The 20,322-nt window shown below is 29.6% G+C and overlaps 2 protein-coding genes and 2 long non-coding RNA genes across 6 annotated transcripts in view; all 4 read left to right on the top strand.

The window, feature by feature from the left end:
* LOC136081886 (uncharacterized) overlaps positions 1-8,459 on the top strand; it is a 22,409-nt gene extending 13,950 nt beyond the window's left edge. Inside the window, exons 1-6 of one of the 2 annotated variants that reach the window (XR_010639221.1) lie at positions 2,374-2,501; positions 3,673-3,831; positions 5,661-5,829; positions 5,913-6,008; positions 6,096-6,652; positions 6,752-8,416. This is a non-coding gene — a long non-coding RNA (uncharacterized LOC136081886). Of the gene's footprint in view, positions 1-2,373; positions 2,502-3,672; positions 3,832-5,660; positions 5,830-5,912; positions 6,009-6,095; positions 6,653-6,751 lie in introns of those variants that run through there. The other variant, XR_010639220.1, reaches the window with a different exon arrangement.
* A 2,973-nt stretch (positions 8,460-11,432) lies between these two features.
* On the top strand, positions 11,433-15,738 carry LOC136081885 (uncharacterized). Its single transcript, XM_065800236.1, has 3 exons — positions 11,433-12,218; positions 12,337-12,657; positions 12,952-15,738. The coding sequence occupies exons 1-3, from the start codon at positions 11,435-11,437 to the stop codon at positions 14,418-14,420; spliced, it is 2,574 nt and encodes an 857-aa protein (XP_065656308.1). The 5' UTR covers positions 11,433-11,434; the 3' UTR covers positions 14,421-15,738.
* Positions 15,739-16,754: 1,016 nt separating this feature from the next.
* Positions 16,755-17,888, top strand: LOC136081046 (uncharacterized). 2 transcript variants are annotated; one of them, XR_010638840.1, is made up of 2 exons: positions 16,755-16,880; positions 17,833-17,888. It is a non-coding gene; the product is annotated as an uncharacterized LOC136081046 (long non-coding RNA). The 2 variants fall into 2 exon arrangements; XR_010638841.1 differs by lacking the exon at positions 16,755-16,880 and adding an exon at positions 17,578-17,608.
* LOC136081420 (uncharacterized) lies at positions 17,888-18,790 on the top strand. The gene has a single exon (XM_065798733.1). The coding sequence runs from the start codon at positions 17,888-17,890 to the stop codon at positions 18,788-18,790; it is 903 nt and encodes a 300-aa protein (XP_065654805.1).
* Positions 18,791-20,322: the final 1,532 nt, after the last annotated feature.

Here is a 20,322-nt window from a genome sequence, read left to right as displayed (position 1 = left end):
CGTCTGACAGCGACATAGTTCCTTGATATCAGCAACAAAAGAGTGTAGAAATAAAGGGTCAAAAAGACAAAGGAACTAGTTTGATTTATTTTGTTCAATACATTTTTTTAATATATATATATATATATATATATATATATATATATATATATATATATATATATATATATATATATATATATATATATATATATATATATATATATATATATATATATATATATATATATATATATATATATATATATATATATATATATATATATAAAGAGTACAGAAATAGAGGGTCTAAAAGACGAAGGAACTAGGTTGATTTACTTTGTTTAATATATTTTTTTAATATATATATATATATATATATATATATATATATATATATATATTATATATATATATATATTTCAAAAATGCATTGAACAAAATAAATCAAACTAGTTCCTTTGTCTTTTTGTATTTTATATATATATATATATATATATATATATATATATATATATATATATATATATATATATATATATATATATATATATATATATATATATATATATATATATATATATATATATATATATTGGAGCTTGTGTGAACAAACCAGATTCCAGATTGATAAGGTTGTGCAATAACTCTAAATTTGAGATTCTTTTCGACATTTAGATAACTGAGTTATGCAAAAATTCAATGTATAATTAAATGTAAATACCATGTGTTTATATTTATTCTGAGGATTTCTTTTATTACCAAAAAAGGTTTTCGTGTTGATTTGTATTTGTCTTTTACCAGAATGTAAAAAATTGGTGTTGTCAGAATTTAGGATTATATAACTTAAATAGCTGTAAATTCTGCACATATTTATAAGCTTTTTGAGACCAGAAAGTATTGAGCTTAATAGTATAATATACTTTTACCTGTTTTTAAACTAAATTATGTTTAAATTTACCTTTGAAAACATATATAAAGTTTTCGCTTCAACAATGTCCTTAGCAATTAAGTTTTTGGTTGTTTTTCTCCGAAATTAATAACAAACTTTAAAACAATGTTTTTTTGTAAGGTAGCTAAAGCTTTAAATATATAAGTAGTATAAACTTATTTATTGATAAAGGAAAATGAAATATAGATAAGAAAAATACCATGAAGGTAGAAAGAGTTATTCTAAAGCATAATTTTAAAAATATTTCTTTATTTTGTTATTTTTCTTTGTTTGTGATTTTTCATACTTAAAATACGCATATTTATGCTTCTATGCATCATTTTTGTTTGGAATATTCAGAATTTGTTTATCTGTACATAAGTTAATATGTGAACTAGAATCTAAATATTCCTGCAAGTATTCGTGGCCGACGCCACCGGGGGGCCAGGGGCACGGTCTTCCTTCACTTTTTTCTTAAAAACCTTTTTTTTTTTTTGAGAAATTTCAAGATATAGAGAATTTTTTTTAGAAACTGACGATTATATCGCCATGCACCCCCCCCCCCTCCTTCAATTCAAGACCCGTGTCGTCGGCCATAGTATTTATTTTGGTGGTCTCCTTTTTTTTTTAATATAGTATTAAAAACGTTTGTGTGACTAGCGTTATTACAATGTGATTTTGATAAAAAATCGCATTAGTGTAACATGGTAGTGACATCTCACATTAGTTTAACATGTTAGTGACACATCACATTAGTGTAACATCTTAGTGACATATCACATTGGTGTAACATGGTAGTAAAAATCCATAATCCATTAATCCATTTATTTAACCCAAAATTGAAAAATTACAAGTTCTTTTTATAATTTTACAAAATTAGGTTAGATGTCACTCATATAATTGAAAACTAGTCATTGGAGTGACACCTAAATAAAATAAACAAACAAACAAAAAAAAAACCATGTGTAAATTAAACTAACTTAAAAATAATAATAATAACAATAAATAATAAATTAAATAATAAGACAAAAAATATGAAAACACTCAATTAATAACAACAGCAAACAAAAATAAAAACAATTAGCAAAACAGCACAAATAAAAACAAACTTTACGCATACGAAAAGGCAAAACACAAAAACTACAAAATGAAAATGCAAACACAAAAACTTCTACAAAATAAAAGAAATAATAATAATAATTTTTTGTTATTTTTGGCGAAAAAAAAGGTGTAAAAAAGTTGGTGGCGACTTAGTACAAATCGATGTTTGAATTTTCTTTTGTTAGTTTTTTCAAGTGTTAATTTTGAGTATTTACTTTTTTAAGTGTTTCTTTGTTTATAATATGACTTGTTTTTTTTTATTCTTCATTTTCTTTTGATATTTTTGAATTCTTTACTTTAACAATTGACAATTAATTAAATTTAAGTTTTTTATTTTCTTTTTTTATTTCCTTTTTTTCAACGGTTAAAAAAACACGACCGCCATCTGCGATGACCTTGCAAAGAAGATAGTGACATTCACATTAGTGTAACATGGTAGTGACATATCACACTGCGTTATTAAAATTTTGAAATTTTGAACGAAAATAAGGTTAGTGTAACCAACTTTATTACAACGTAATTCTGATTTAAAAAATGACGTTAGTGCCAACCTTATTATTAAGTTAGATTTAGTTGGTCGATGTCGTCCAACATAACTCAACATAAATCAAACGTTTAAATGACGTCGTGTGCCTACTGGGATCATTACTACAACATTTTGAGGATTATAAAGATACAAACACTTTGAGGATTTAAACATATTACTATCATTATCTACTTTTGAGTTTTTTGACTTTAGTTTTTTTTTTTTAGTTGATTAATATAACTTAAACAAAATTCAAATTAAAAAGATTAAAACTGTAACCATGTAAAATCTCCGCCACACCACCCCACACAAAATGAGTAAATTTCACTAAGTCATAACTTTCAAACAGTAAAGAATATTTAAAACCTGTCAATAAATTTAAGTTTAACATGGTATAAAAACATATTTTACTAACTAATTGTCCTCACATTAGGAGAAAGCGAACTTTTGAGATATTTTTGTTTGCATGTTTCAAACAGATTTTTTGCCTAACATTCTCAATTAAAAAAAGCATTCTCGAGTGCATTGTTTTCTGAATTCTTTTAACTGTTTAAATTAATTTCAATTTATTTTTTAATGAAAATATTTTACTTACTAGCAACTCCATGATATGCGTTAATGCATTTTTAATCGAAATAATCGAAAAACCAAGAGATTGCGGTATTTACTTTTTTTAAATAAAAATTAAACTTTATCATAATATTGCAAGAACCTATATGTATTATAAAAACTAAACTTTTCATAACTTTTATTTATATTTTCACAGATATAGCTCAAAATACGCGTGCAACGATGTGACGTCGATTTGCCACGCCGTGACGTTCTTATTTGTGCAATAACTCATAAAATAGAAAGCAAAAAATAGATAAAAATTTATCCTAAAGAACATATATTTTTTTACCAAAATAATATAAATTTAAAAATTTTTTTATACACATAGATATTATAAAATTGTATTTATTCGATAAAAGCAAAACATCGAGGCATGTGGAATTGTTGTTACCACGCATTGTTAAGTATAACTGAAAAAGTAAAAAAAAAACTTTTGATACTTGTAATTTTGCTCTTAATAAGTTTGCTGTGTTTTGTGTTCTTTAAGGTTATGTTCTTAGTCCTCTTTTGTTATTTAATGTAGGTTAATAATCTAAACAACTCTGCTCACTTCTCGTCAGTTTATCTACTCGCATATGATACAAATCTCTCGCATATGATACAAATCTCTCGTATAACAAATCACATCATTCACTATGTAAGAATATGAATTCCAATATTAAAGATTCACTGGATATTAAAGGTATGTTACTGGTTAAATGCAAATTTTGTTTGTCTTAACACCGAAAAAACAGATCTAGTTTTTTATATTTCCGAGAAAAACAGATCCCATTTTTTACATTTCCGAGAAAAAACTTTTTTGATAACAATGGTTAAATTAAAATCAAAGTACTAATAAAACTTTATACACTTTGATGTTTATTAAATAAATTGGTGTTTTGATTGATTACAATTTGCAATCTTTCATAGAATTTTCATTTGATGAACTTTGTTAGAAACTCGAGATAACGGTATGCTTTTAATAATTTAGCTTAAATTTTTATAATTTGACAAACTAAGAACTCTAAATAATCAATTGCAACGCCTTTAGAAACCACTTTTAACTTACTTAGTTACTTTAAAAATATTGGCCATTAATAACAATCCATCATCTTTTTTTTGATATCATTTGACATTGATTGATAATAAGTCAATGATTGTTTGACTCTTTTCAAATATAAAAAGTTTTAATTGATGAGCATCATATTTTCTTTCAAATAAATATAGATATTCATAAAAATATTAATGCACTATTTTTTTTTTTTTGAATTTGAAAAATGATTCACAAAATTAAGCGAGCTGCGTGTTTCTGATGCTGATAAAGAGATTTAAGTTTAGTGTTGTGCGCGCTTTCCCATACAATATTTGCATAATTTAGATGGTAGTGGATAAACGAATAATATAGTTGTTTTAATTGTTGTTTATTTAACATCTGTCGAACTTTATATATAATTCCAATACTTGTAGCAACTTTCATAGAGATATTATAGATTTATTGTTTCCATTATAAGTTTTCGTCTACAAGAACTCCAAGAAGTTTTGTAACATTTTTCGAATTGTATTATCATTAAAGAGGTCGGGCATATTATTGATTTAATAACTGCTTAGCTTTGTAAAGTAGACCAATATTTTTCGAAATTTTATTTTGAATTATATTTATGTGCACCTTTCAACTCTCATTTTCATCAATAACAACACCAAGAAATAACAATGAACGCTCTCTTATCATACAAGAGTTATTTACAACTAAAATTGGAAGATTTAATGGGATGAGTCTCTTTTCATGAAGACGATGGAAGAAAGTATATATTTTTTTTTTTTTTGTTTATGGATAATTTATTTGCTATAAACCATTCACTTAGTTTTGCAAGCTCTTTGTTTACTGTTTCAAATAAAGAATTAAAAAATAAAAATAAACACAGACAATTTATAAACCGGGCAAGGTGATAAGACAGTTTTATGTCTTTTTCTTACTCCAGCCTAAATTTATATATGTAGTATGTATTTATTGTAAATTTATCAAACGGCAAACTTTCAAATCGGCAAATTATCAAACGGCAAAAAAAAAAAAAAGGAAGATTCTTTGCATAATTTAAGCAAAAAATTTAAGACTATCGATTTTTTTTTTTTCTGTGAAATATTTTGTAAGATTTTTAGAATTTTATAACATGAAATGAAATTGAAATTTAGGTTAAGTTAAATAGAAATTTCACAATTTCTATTTTTTCTGCGTTGAAGGACTGCAATGGCTCCAATATAAATGTAGTTAAAGTTCGAACTACATAACACTTATCCGAAAAGCTTGTTTTAAAACAATATCAATGTTATGTTACATAAATCAATTAAGTTACTCTCATTCCAACACTTTTCAAATATTCTTTCTCAATAAATTCATTCCAATTAATTTGATATTGTGAAATTGTATTTAATTCTTTAATTCCATTAAGAATTAAATTCTATATAAAAAATTCATTTCGGTTACGAAACAAATAAAAAAATAATTATTTTATTTAAAAATAACTCATATTTTAGAGTAAAAACGTCAAGCCCAGTTTTTGAAAGCATGATTCAGTGTCCCAAAAAGGGCAGAAAAAAAGTTGTTAAAGAATACAAGAATAAACGTACACTGGAAGAGTGTGGCTTCGATAAAGTTTTTAAAAAAAAGGCATCTAATATCTTTACGTCCGAGCAAGTAGTCAAGGTATAAGTTAACAGCTTTGTTTTTTTATTCACAATCTTATATTCATAATTTCATTCCAAAACTGTAAAAAAATTCTTTTTTAGATGGACCATGCTACTAACAGCGTAAATGAAAGTTCAAGAAAGCCATCTTCCTATTTAAATTTATTAACGGTCTCTGAAGAAGATGATGATAATTGGGTGAGTTTAGGACGCATTCTTATTTTATGCAAAACCTGCAGATATTAAAAAAACTACCACAATTCTCAAATGCTTTCTTTAATTTAGGCTAAAGAGGCGATTCAACTAGATGATCATGCAGCTAGAAACAATCCCGTTTTGTTGAGAATTTTATCCGAAGTCGAACGCGATCTAGTCATACTAAATAGACCACCACAAAATCCGGAACTTTTTCCTAGAAACTCTAGAAATAAAAAAGTTCCTGCCTTCATTTCTTACGAAACTTCTCTCAACGGAGAGAATATTAACAGAGACTGGCTTATCTGGAGTGGAACGGCAAAGGCTTTCGTTTGTTTTCCCTGCTCAATTTTTGACAAAAGCATAATTTTGGCCCTGGATTTCAGTCTTTCCTTTTGATGTGGAATGGCAAAGTAAAAGATAATTGGCGAAAGCTAGAAGAAAAGATTAAAAGCCACCGTGTAATGTTTAACACAGAAATCACTACATCGTCTGGAAACCAGTCTTTGAAGCCTTGAAAAATCAGACCGTGATCGATTCAGAACTTGAAAAGTCAATAAAAAATGAGGCATCTAAGTGGTATGAAATTTTACGCTGCGTCCTGGACATCACTCTCTATTTAGATTCGAGAAATCTAAGTTTTCAAGGTGTGTTAGCGGTTTATGTTCATAAAATAGTTTTTATGTTGCTTGAAATATTAATCTAGATGTAATCTTTATTTCAATATTATGTTTATATTTGTGTAGGTTCATCAAACATGCTGAACGAGTATGATAATGGTAATTTTTTAGCCACTTTTGAGCTGTTGGGGAAACACAATCAGACACTTCAGTTAAATCTAGAAGAAGTTTCTCGACACCAAAAATAGTTCATTATGGCATGTGGTGAAACTGTTTTTGCTCCTGTTATCGAAAAGATCCACACAGTCATTTATTTTTCTGTTATTGTTGATGGAACTGCAGACGTGTCTCATACGGAACAAATTATTTTCGTTCTTTGATTTGTCCGCCTAGGAACTGACAACCAATTGATAGTAAAAGAGCGTTTTCTGAAGGTTTAAAATCTGGAGAAAAAAAGGTTCTGACATTGCGAAGCTGATTATAGACTTTATGGATCAAAGCCGAACTGATTTAAAGAACTGCAGGGGGCTAGGGCTATGATGACGGGGCTAATATGTTCGATGTATACAAAGGAGTGGAGGTCATTATTCTCAAGGAATTTCCTCAAGTTGTGTTTATGCCTTGCAGTGCGCTTTGTCTCAATCTAGCTGGTGTTCATTCTGCAGAATCCTCTACTGTAGTCAAGAACTATTTTGGCAACATCCAATTGTTGTAGTACTTTTTTAGTAGTAGCCTCATGCGCTGGAATATTTTGACTAAAACAACTGGGTAGTCTCTTCACCAAACGTCCCAAACAAGATTGAGTGCGCGCATAGAGGCTGTCCGGCCATTTTAAAAACGACCAAAAGAAATACTAAAGTCATTGAAACTTCTTGAAGAACTTGATTTAGAAGATCATCAACTTCTTTCTGGTTCAAGGCTTCTTCCATGTGTCAAAGATGTTTGCCTCGTTCAATCAGAAAGCATTTCTCTGGAAGACGAGGCAAAGTTATTAAAGACTCTAAGTGATAATTTTGACGACTACTTCCTGGCCACAAAGCCTCTAACAAGCAAAACTGGGTTAGCTTGGTTTGGGTTTCAAAATGATTTTGTTAAGAAGAGGACAAGGAAAAGGAAAACACTTCACGGCGAGTGAATGAACACAGCCCACTTCCACGAAGATGAATCAAAAGGTTTTGAGGTAAACGTATCTAATGTTGCTCTTGACACGCTGTTCCAGCAGATAAGATACAGACCAGATACAGCTCAAAATACAACGAATATGTCTTCTTTCATATGGTGTTCTCGATCTCCTTCTAGTGATAACGAAAAACTTAGTCAGAAAGAAAAATGCAAAGTCCTGGCAAATCTCTACGTAAATTATGTAAAAGAAGAAGAGTTGATTGAAGAAATCTGTCATCTATATGTTCTAAAGCGATCGAGTACTTAAAATCTCTTTCTTCCATCAAGTTGCTCAACGGAATCTATCAGAAAGGTCTTCAGTCAATATTTCCTTCGATCTGTATTTTGCTTCGCATTTTTGATACAATCCGGGTTTCAGTGGCTGAAGGAGAGCGCTCTTTCAGTAAGCTTGATCTCATCAAATCCAAATTGCGATCAACAATGACTGCAGAACGCCTTACTAAACTATGGTGATTTTAATTGAAAACGTCCTTGCCAAGACTTTATCGTACGAAAATGTAATCTCTAGTTTCGCAAAGAAGAAAACCCGCAAAGTAAAATTTGTGTGATTTGACTTGTCTTCATAATTAACATTTTATTGGTGAAATATATAATTCAATTCATTTTAAATTGTATTTGCATTTTTGTTTTATCATATATAACCAAGTTTAAATATAGAGTGTTTATGCGCAGTTAGTACAAAAATAACTATTGCTTTCATTAAATTGTAAGGTGATAGTAGACATACGGACAATAAACAGTGAAATTCATACTTAATTCAATATAACCAGGAATTCAAAGTTTGGGGCACCGAACAAAAATTGACCCTGATTTTGTTGTTTTTTATTGTTTCGTGTTGTTGTTTTTTTCAAAAAAAATTTATTACGGTTTGTTAGTTTTGTTGTTGTGGTTTGTTTATTTTTTTTTTTTTTGATACATATGAACACTTGTTTTCATTTCAATATTTTTGTTTTTAATTTTTTTTATTATTATTATTTTATAATAAATTTATATTGTGAAAATTCGATTTGTTTCAATAAAAAAAAAAATTAAAGAAAAAATCTCTTTTAAATTTTAAAATATTTAATTTCAAACTTATATTTTTACCGAAGTAAAGCAATAGATTGTAATTAATGGCCAATACTGTATTTTTACAGCGGTGGCCAAAAATTAAAGACCACTCTTTTTTATTTCAAAATTTATTTTTAACCTTAGTATAATTTTATTTTGGAAAAAGGTATCAAAAAAAGAAAAACATTTTTAGAAAGAATTTTTATTTTATTTTATATTTATTATAAAAGAGATAATAATTTTTTTACAAAATAATGCTAAAAAATTAAAAAACTGACTAGAAAAAATATAAATGGAAAAAAAAATTGGACAAAATTTTAAGACCAGTTACAAAAATATTTCAAAAAGCAATAAAAAAATAACTTAGAAACGTGTTGTTCCTCCATTTGTTTTCAAGCACTCTTGTACTCGTTCTGGCATTGAATTCATTAAAGTTTTGATTACTTCATCAGGCACATTTTTCAAATGATGAGAGATAGAAGATTTCAAATCTTCCAAATTGTAAAGTTGTTCTTTACCAAGCTGGATTCAAGTCTGGACTATTGGCAGGCCATGGAAGCACTTGAATTTTATTAGAATTGAACCAATCGCTAACAACATGCGCTTTATGACACGGCACATTATCTTGCTGGAAAATAAATCCATCTTGCAACTGACATAAATCAATGCTGGGAATAAGCGAGTTTTCCAAAATTTCGATGTACCTTTCTTTGTTGAGTCTACCATCGAATAAATGAAAAACGCCAACTCCACAGGCACTCATACAGGCCCAAATGCCTATTGAACCACTGCCTTGTTTTGTTCGTTTCAAAATGCATGATTTATTGAACCGTTCACTTGGAAGTCGCAACATTACGCAACCTTTTCTGTTGTCTACCTCAACGTTCATTTCATCACTAAAGACCACATGGCTCTACTGATCTGCTGACCAATTTTTATGTAGTTTGCACCACTCTTTCCTGGCAAATTTTTGTTTTTTATTTAAACGTGGTTTTTTTGCAGCAGCACGCCATAAATAATTTAAATTGTGGAGGACCCTTCGCACAGTTCTAGGGCTTGCTTTCAGACCATTTGACAGTGTCCATTTCGTAGACAGTCTGTAGATGATGCTTGTCTGTTTTCTTTCATTAATCTCACTAACGAGCGAACATCACGGTCATTTGAAATTTTATTGCGTCCAGTACAATGACGATCATTAATTGACAGGGTCACTTTGTATCGTTGAATTATGTTAATAATGCAAGAGTGAGACCTTCCGAGCTTTTCTGCTAATTGTCTGATGCTATAGCCTTCTTTTTTTAATACAAGAGCCGCGTATCTGTCTTTTTCTTCGATCTTTGCACGCAATGTTTTTATAATTTTTATAATTTTTATAATTTTTTGCAATGTTTTTATATCCTTATTGCAATTCAAAAAATAAATGTTTATTTGATATCGAAACTCAGGTTTCGACATTTTATTTTATAGCCAACGTAATAAGCAATTAAGACAGTTAAAAAAAATAATGGATTATTATTTTTAATAAGTGCAAATTAAAGATTTGAAAGTGGTCGTTAAATTTTGTCCAATTTATTTAAAGAAGATTTATAAGTACTCATCAGTTTTTTAATAAGTTAAACGCTATTTAATTAGAATTAGATTAAAAAAATTATACCACTTTAATCCGTATATTTTAATTAACAAGATATTAAAAAAAAATTTAATATGTCAATTAGAATCTTCTTAATTTTAATTTAAAGATTAAGAAACCAACTAAAAAATGAGTTGTCTTTAATTTTTGGCCACCGCTGTATACGCTAGTTAACCAGGGTTGGATGATGTCATCATTTTAGTTTATATTCTTAACTCGAGCGAAACGTTGTACACTAGGGTGTCCCAAAAATACGAAAAAAAAAAAAAAAAAGTTGTACACACCAAATTCTTTGTCTATACACTTATAGAAGACCACTAGTATTGAAAAAAGGTTTTTAAGATCACTTTAAGTGCTTACTGTAGAAATTTGAAAAAAGGGATTTTATTAAATATACTGATTTTTTTTAAACTCAAATATTTCCGCTTCTTCTAAATAAAAACTTACTCTTTTAACAATTCTAATAACTGTAGTTTTTTATAGTTTAAACATCTGTAATCATTAAAAAAAATATTGGTAGCTTTGTAGTAGGATATGGTGGCAACTCAATAACTTAGTATTATCACACTTTTCTTGATCACTGTTCTAAATATTAAGAACTTTTAAAAACAATATGTATATATATATATACTGATATGTTTTTGATACAATAATTATTTGAGTATTATTTTTGTACTTTTTTGACAATTAGTTGTTTTCTTTGCAATTATTGATTTTGATTAAACCAACTTTATCTTATTTAAAATATCGACTTGTAAATACACCAACTTTGAAAGCCGCAATCTTGATTAAATAAGGTAAACAAACTTAAGCCAATCGTTTTTTTCTGATAAAAAAACAACGAACCAAACTGTTACTCTTTACAAAAGAATATTTTGCGTAGTTTATTATTACAAATTAAATATTGATAAAAATTAATTATAAAAAAATTAAAATATATTTATGTCATGGCGAAAAGAAAGAAGACTGCTAAAATAAAAAAATCCAACTACAATGTTAATTTAAACCCGCGTCAACCACTTTACATTCTCAGAAGTCCAATTTCTGTTTTTCCCATACATCAACTACCAACAAATGGAACAGTTCTACGATATTATCAGTATGTTATTACAGAAAAAAGTAAAAGGTTCAAGTCTACTCAAGAAAATTTCTCTTGCAAAACAAAGAGTGGGAGTAGGGATATGGTTTGCCATGACAAAGATTTTTTTTATGAAAGTATGGAGATATGTTGCCTTAGAAAAGTTGTAAACATATGGAAATATGGTGGTTTTGGAAAGTATATAATTTCTGAAGTACAAATTGTTAAAAAATTTATTAAACTAAATAAACTGTACATTTCTATGCGAAATACAAGTTATCTTTCCTGGAACACAATTACCAAAAAAAATCACGAAAATCGGTTTGAAGAATTTCTTGAGAATTTATTTGATATTTCTCAAAACAACATAGAAGATAAAATCAAATCAGATAAAGATATGCCAAGATCGAATGATGCAGTTATAGAAGATTTGGCTTTTCTTCAAGATCAAAGAACAATGAGGAGAGGTGTAATAAGTGATATATATGACATTGATATGCAGCAAAGAGTTGAAAGGAGAATTAAAAGGTATGAAAGAATGAGATCTTATGAAGAAAAATGTAGAGTTAATGAATATTTTGAATTGGATAGAAAAGTTGATTTAGAAATGGATGAAGTGATCTCTCATAACTCAGATGAATTTGAGGCATCAGGTAAATAATATCTCAAATTTTAACTTTAATTGAAAACTTTTAAATAATTACTCTTAATAATGGTTTAATTAAAATTTATATTTGCTTTATAAAGTAATTACTGCTTTTCGTTACTTAGGTTCTGCTGCTCACCAATCTTCAGTTTCTAGTGATAGTGATTTAGATTTTCAAGAAAGGGGTGAAACCCAGCTTCCAACACACACAAAGCTAAAGCGTCAAAAACACTCTAAGTTGGGCTGTTCAGAAATTGCAATAGAGTTTGACAGAGACAATCTTATATTAGCTACAACACCTGTTAGTGTTAGATGCGGAATCAGCATTCGCTCACAAACAATGTTTCTAGGAGCTGTTATTAAAGCTTTAGGCGGAAATGTCAATGACTTAAATATATCTAGAAGCTCAGTAGCTAGAAGTAGATTCAAGTATATTGAAGATTTAGGTAGATTTGTTTACATTCAAAATATTTATATTCAGGGTGTTAGCTAGCCCAAAGGTGTATATTGGGGAATTCACAATGGTTTCAAAATTCCTAAAAATCAATGACTTTTTTTTTTGATTCTTATTTTGTGTTTTTTAGGACAATTTCTTGAAAATTTCCAATATTTTCCTGATCAACAACAATAAATATTCCCAATACAGCAAAAACGTGGTATAATGTTTAATTTTGGCTAACACCCTGATATTAAAACAATCAATAGTAGTTATAAAGAGAAATAAATTCTTTTTAATTTAGGTACCACCATCAGATCAAGCTATTACGAAGAAATGGCAGGAAAGAATTTGATCTTGCACTTTGACAGTAAGTTGGTAAAAGAAATAGAGGAAAAGTTAAAAATTACTGTTAAGAAGGAAAGGGTTGCTATATATGTTACCAGTCCTGAATTTACTACAAAAGACGATCGCCTACTTGGAATTATACCTGTAGAGAGCACTAAAGGAAAAAATCAAGCCATTGTTATTCAAAACATTTTAGAGTACTTTGAAATAGCGGATAATATAATTGGAGTCTGTACTGATACTACATCAAGTAATACAGGTAGACTAAACGGAGCTATAATAATAATAAGTAGAATTCTTAATAAATGTTTGTTTTGGTTTATGTGTCGTCACCACATATATGAACTTCATATAAATCATGCAATACAGGCTATCACTAAAGTTAAATCTAAGGGTCCAAGTAAATCTATGTACTTGGCTTTTCAAAGAAACTGGGAAACTTCTCATGAATCTGTGAATTCAAGAGTTCCAGAACTGAAAATATTTGATTGGAACAAGCTCGAAATAGGTAGCAAGCTTCACATCTTGGCGCTAGCAGCTAAAGATTATGCAAAGTATTCATTAGAGAATAAACTTTTTCCAAGAAATGACTATAATCACCATGTAAAATATTTGGCTTTTTATCTTGGCGTCGAATCTGATAAGCTTAAAGAATTTAAAATTCATCAACCTGGAGCTTGTCACGAAGCAAGATTTATGGCGGATGCTTTGTATATTCTTTCACTAGAGATGACATCCACTGTTATAAGCTTTTTACCTGATGAAAATAAAAAAGAAATAGAAACATGTGCCTTTATTGTTGCTGTTTGTTATGCTCCATGGTACCTTAAATCTAGATGCGCTCAACACGCTGTACTTAATGATTTTAATGCTTTTAAAGCAGCATTTGTTATCAAGGATGAATTTAATGCTGATATTGGTAATGCTTTGATTAAAAGTTTTCATAAACATCCGTGGTATCTTTCTCCAGCAATAGTTGTGTTTTCACTCGTTGATTCTCACTTGGAAATGTCTGTTAAGTATCAGATTTTGAATTCGTTAATTTCTTTTCCAGTTCCAGAGCAAAAAAATATAAATATGGAAAAACCTAATCCAGTTTTAATCTTACCAAACAGCAAGCTTTCAGAACTTGTTACTGCTGATAGCTGGCTTATATTTTTACGCCTTGGAATCACAAATCAAGTTAAAGATTGGGTTTCTTCTCATCCCAACTTTTCAAAAACTGAATCATATGGTGTTTTTGAAGTTTTTGTTAAAGGACTTAGTGTAACTAATGACTGCGCTGAAAGAAACATTGGCTTAATAAACGACTTTTTTAAATACTCTCAAAAGGAAGAACAGCGCCAAAATATACTATTGATAGCAAGAGAGGAGAGAAAAAAAGTAACAAAGAATGTAACTCAAAAAGAACTTATAAATATTTAAAGCTCTCTATATGATAATATTAATATATATTAGTGGGCAAAATAATCACACTGTTATTTATTTTATTTTGATATTTTGAAAAGCTAAAAAGGAATTTTGGGTGTACAAGAGGAGTTTTAAAAAAAAGTGTTTTTTTGTATAATTTTGGGACACCCTATTGTACACCAAATACAATAAGAACAAAAATAATTGTCTAACCAAGCTTTTCTATATCTTTTATTTTTTATTTTAGGCGCCACAAAAAGTCCTTATGGTCTTATCACAGAGCACCGCGAAAGAACATTTAAAAAGAGGTTCACACATCCTTCTTTACCGATGTTGTAAAACTTGCCCAGAGGTGACATTGAATCATTAGACTAATTGTAATTTTGTCACAAAGTAGTTAGTTTAGTAACGTGTTACTACTAAAGTATGAATATGTGTAAGAATATCAGCAAAAAAAGCTGAACATATACAGGTGTACTTTACATATGGTAACAAACGGTGTCATTGGTAGACGATGATAATGCAAAATTGAGTTGTTTGGATTTAGCAATAATTTTAGAAGATATTAGCAAACCAATAGCGAGTTTAAGGAGGGATGGGGGGGGGGGAGGGGAGGGGTTTGCCATGAGGTAGTAACACCCCCCTCCCCCCTTTGAACTTTTTATCAGAGATATTCTTTTGCAAATTGACTATTATACAGAATTGGACTATTATAATGACGAATAAAATTGACTATTATGCGTAAAAAAGAAAGTTACTTTTAAATGGAAAAAAGCTGACCTTTTTTTAATAAATAAAAAATAAACATAAACAAGTTTTGATTCACTTGCAGTTTTACCCGACATTTGCGAAGAAAATCCTCGTGTAAAACATTCAGCAATTTAGGTTAGGATATTTGAAAAAGAATAGATATTTAAACATCCTGCCTCCAATGAATGTTAGAGTGTTTAACGAATTATAAACAAATGTATAAAACTCATATTTTGATATTGCAACTTGTTCTATAAACAATCCTTTATCTGAATTAAAAGAATCCATATTTGCAACTGACTTAAATAAAAATGGTATTTTAAACGAAATCATATCGTGTGAATTTTGGCAACGAAGAGGTATCGTTATTGGAGTTGCAAAAGTAATATCCACCAACTCATAAAACTATTTAGATGATCGTGTAATTACACGGTATCTAAATACATAAAGTATTTAGAATTCACACGGTAATCTAAATACATAAAAGTATTTAGATTATCGTGTGAAGAATATATTTTAACTCATTATTGCAATTTAAACCATAAACGTGTTCAGTTGGTACTATGGAAACTGCAGCTATTAATTTTAATCAGATCAATTGGAATTCTAAAGATTTTTTTTTTGTTCTTTTTTTGTTTTTTGTTGTTGTTGTTTGTTTTTTTTTTGTTCTTTTTTTTTTTTGTTATTACATGAAAATTTTAATACAAATACTTATATATTTGTTAAAAAGTTTACAATTGAAGATTGTGGTAAAATATTGATAAAAATTAAATAAAAATAAATAACGCGGAAACTAAAAGAAGACTAAGAGGTCTCGTCATGGGAACCGCTAAAATTTGACGCGTCAATAAAAGTTGATGTAAACTTATACAATACGACTATCGCATAATTTATTGGTAATAAATATAATATTTGAAGTTTTCCTTAAATTAACATGAAATATGATAGGCTTTACTAAGATCATTAATCTTTGGATTTTTTTTTTTTTTTTCTGCATCTTCTTTTCAGTATAGCACAATTTTCTAGACGAATTTTTATTTTTCTTAAAAATTATTATTTTCTTCTACCGTTGTAAAACACCTCTGCAAATACATTATTGAATAGATTAAGTCTATCTTTTTTTTCTTTCTTTATTTTTAAATATATCATGATTGTCTTTGTCGAATATTGTTTAGTATATCATGATTGTCTTGTCGAATTTTTAATTACAAGATTTTTATTGTCATATGATGAATATTTTCCGCTTGGCAGTGCCGGATTAACCCTTAGGGAAATAAGGCACATGCCTTAAGGCTAGCAAAAAATCCAGGCCACAAAAAATTTATACATAAATTTATATTTATGTCTTATCTTTATTGATGAAATTATTATAATTATTCCAATTATTATACACATTTTGTTCATATATCAATTTTACGATGTCAAAAATTGTAACTAATTCATTCTTACAAGTGATAATTTTTCCTTCTAAAATGTCGATTTAAAATATTTCGAATAAAATATTCAAAAAATATTGTGTTTTTTTATATTTTTGAAATTCGATAACATTTGTTTTAAACAGTGGAACTCTTTCGTAAACAGTAACAAAGCGTAGTAATAAAATTAATGGTTTTAGCAAATGAATATACTTTTAGATATAACTATTGTTATAAAATTGTAATCCTTTAAATTTATTAGTAGGTTTAAAGAAAAAAAAAGCATCACATTTACTGCAGAAAGAACTGGGTATGGCTTTTTTGTTCAACATGCCATGTTTTAAATGTTTCTATCAAAACATATTTGTCACATATTTTATTTATTGTTGATATTATTATAATAAAGCTCACTAATATAATATGGATTAGATCCGTGTATCTCAACTATACTGAGTGACTTTCATTTTGACTTTCACTATCATACATTATTATCTATATATATATGTATGATTTTTTATCATATATATATAAAACAATATGTTTAATCATTATTATATCACATATCCATTTTACATATTCTAATTAATATTATTTTAATTTATAAATTAGTTCTTGCTATAACATAGAAAACGGATATACACTATACATGTAAAACTTCAGTTCTGTGACCTAGAGGTATAAGAAGCAGATCATTAATAAGTCAAACAATCAATCCCAGTGAGTAATTTGCATGAATTTTTGAACACCATGCTCCTGAAATAAACAAAAATAAAATCCTTCACTTATAGGAATCTATAATTTTTAATGAATTATGTTGACGCTGTCATCATTATTGTTAGATTTCTGTTGTAATTAATAAATTCTGATCTTTCCAAGTTGAGTATTTGTCTATTTATTGATGGATTACCTCTCTTTAACAGCACAGTGAAATGTTTTTGGGTTATATGTGGGTGCGTTCCAGAAATCCCATCATCTGAATTCATAATTGGTGTTTATTCTGGTTGTTTAAAACCAAATTCATCAAATGATTTTCTTCTGGTATACTGGTAGTTTGATTTTAAATTATTATTTTGAATATTAAAATCTATATTATATATAGGTTTTGTATGTTCTTATCATGCAGTTCACAAGAAATCAATTTTTAAAATTTTACATCATTTTATGATATGACTTTATGAATCAATTATTTTTAAATCGAATAATTATGCTATTGAATACATAAAAATACGTTTTTAAAGATCACTTTTACGTTTTACTTTTAGATTAATGTCGATACGTAAAGGTGGTTGGGAGCGAGCGAAGGAGTTAGAGAAGAAAATGCATGATGAAGATAAACTGTTAAAGAAAATACCCAAAATCAATTCATTTTTCACTGCCACGAACAAGGTTGATGCTACTGATAATATTACTCTCAGTTCCCCACCATCCTTATCAACATCTCAGGTAGGTATTGATCACAAGGAAGAGGCTGCAAAAATTGCATTTGAACTTGGACATACTGAAAATATTGAAGACAGAGCTGATACTGGTTCAGGAACCATTCCCAATGATTCTTGGAGTTTTGGTGACATAACAGATCATGTGCGTAACATGTGCATCAGCCTTGGAACAATCCGTTTTCGAAACTTGGAAGACAGTTATCCAGAAGCAAAGCGGGAATACAGTGGAGTGAATCGCTTCCTAAATTCTAGTGTCTTCAAACGGGTTTTGCCAAATGGTGATATCGTTGATTGTGACTGGCTTGTTTATTCTCCAGCCAAGACATGTGTCTTCTGCTTTCCCTGCATTCTGTTTTCATCTGACCGGTCACAGTTGTCTGGCTCAGGATTTAAGGATTGGAAGAATATGACACAATACTTAAAATCCCATGAAATCAGTGCAAAGCACATACAATCAGTTCTCACTTTATGTCAAAGAAGTGTTGCTGCTGGGAGAGTTGAAGAGCAATTGCACAACAATATGTTGGAGCAGCGCAATTACTGGAGAAATGTCCTGTCACGCTGTGTTGCAACTATTACTTTTCTTTGTGAGAGAGGTCTCCCTCTTCGAGGTAGCAATGAAGTTGTTGGCTCCGGAGAAAATGGGAATTATTTGGGCATCTTGAAGCTGATTGGTCATTTGATCCATTTTTGTCCTAGCACATCTGTACTCATGGCAATCGCGGACGCGGTCACATATCATATTTATCAAAAACAATCTGTGAAGAATGAATTGCAATGATGGGTAAACAAGTTATGGGTTTCATAAAGGATGAGATTTCAAAGTCACGGTATTTTTCAGTTTCAGTAGATTCCACTCCTGATATTACCCATTGTGACCAGCTGACCATCATTCTTCGTCATATTAGTATGGTGGATTACCAGCCTGTGGAGCGTTTTTTGACATTTATCAATATATCCAGTCACACTGGGCAGAATCTTGCTGACACACTGCTTCAGTACTTGTCAGATCAAGACATCGACTACAAAAATTGCCGTGGTCAGACATATGATAATGCCAGCAATATGTCTGGTAAATATATTGGCATGCAACAAATCCTGAAAAACAAAAACAGTTTAGTGGACTACATTCCTTGTGCTGCCCGCTCGTTGAACCTAGTTAGCCAGTCAGCTGTGGATTTTTGTGTTAAAGCTGTTTCATTTTTTCATATATTGAATCGCCTGTATACTTTCTTTGTAGCACCAACACATCGTTGGGATGTCATGATGACCCATGTTAAAAACCAACCAGAATGCCTTGTTCCAAAATACCCATCAGATACCCGGTGGTCTGCTCGAGCTGATGCAACAAAAGCAGTGTTCAAGGAGTACCACCAATTACAAAGTGCTCTTCAGGAGACCTCAGGGGATTGTAATCAGAATGGTAGCACAAGGAATGAAGCGGATTTATTGGCCAAACACATGGATACTATTGAAGTTGCCCTATTGTTTGAACTTTGGAATGACATTCTGCAGAGGTTCAACATTAATAGCTAGTTATTGCAAAGTTCTACAATCGAATTAACTCCAGCTATTGGTCTGCTGAAGAGCTTGCATATATTTTTGGATGAATGCTGAGAGAAGTTTGATGATTATAATCAGAAGGCAGGTGATCGCTGTGGCAACAGCACATATAAATCTGAAAGTCGAAGACTTTCAAAGCGTAAGAGACAAATCAATGCCGCAGATGCTATGGAAGGGATGTCAAGCCAGCAAAACTTCAAGGTCAATACCTTCTATGTCATCATCGATCAGCTGAAAAATGCATTAAAGAAACGCATTAAAGCTTACTCAATTGTGCTGCAGAGATTTGGAGTTCTGACTGAGTATGACTCCATGACCGATAAAGATATTGACATTGCTGTTAAAGGAATGGTTACTGTGTACTCGAAAGACCTTTGTTCTGATTTTCCAACAGAGTTATGACAATTTATGTGCTGGTATAAAGAACAGAGAAACTATGAAGAAGGATCAAGTGCACAGAATCAAGTTGATTCAAGTGCTCAGAAGATGTTTAAAATGCTGCACAATTCTGGTGTATATCAAGCATTTCCAAATACTGAAATAGCACTCCAGATCTACTTGTGTCTGATGTCAACCAATTGTTCAGGAGAACCTTCGTTTTCTCAATTGAAAAGAATTAAAGATGCAAAACGATCAACAATGGCTCAACGGCGTCTTTCTGTACTTTCACTTCTGTGCATTGAAAGTGATTTGCTCAACAAGGTCAACTTCAAAGAACTAATTGACAAATTTGCAGTTATAAAAGCGCGA

Source organism: Hydra vulgaris, chromosome 06 (genome assembly GCF_038396675.1).
Source record: "Hydra vulgaris chromosome 06, alternate assembly HydraT2T_AEP".
Classification (NCBI taxonomy): domain Eukaryota; kingdom Metazoa; phylum Cnidaria; class Hydrozoa; order Anthoathecata; family Hydridae; genus Hydra; species Hydra vulgaris.
Note: the sequence above shows the minus strand (reverse complement) of the source record. Positions and strands in the feature narration are given on the sequence as shown.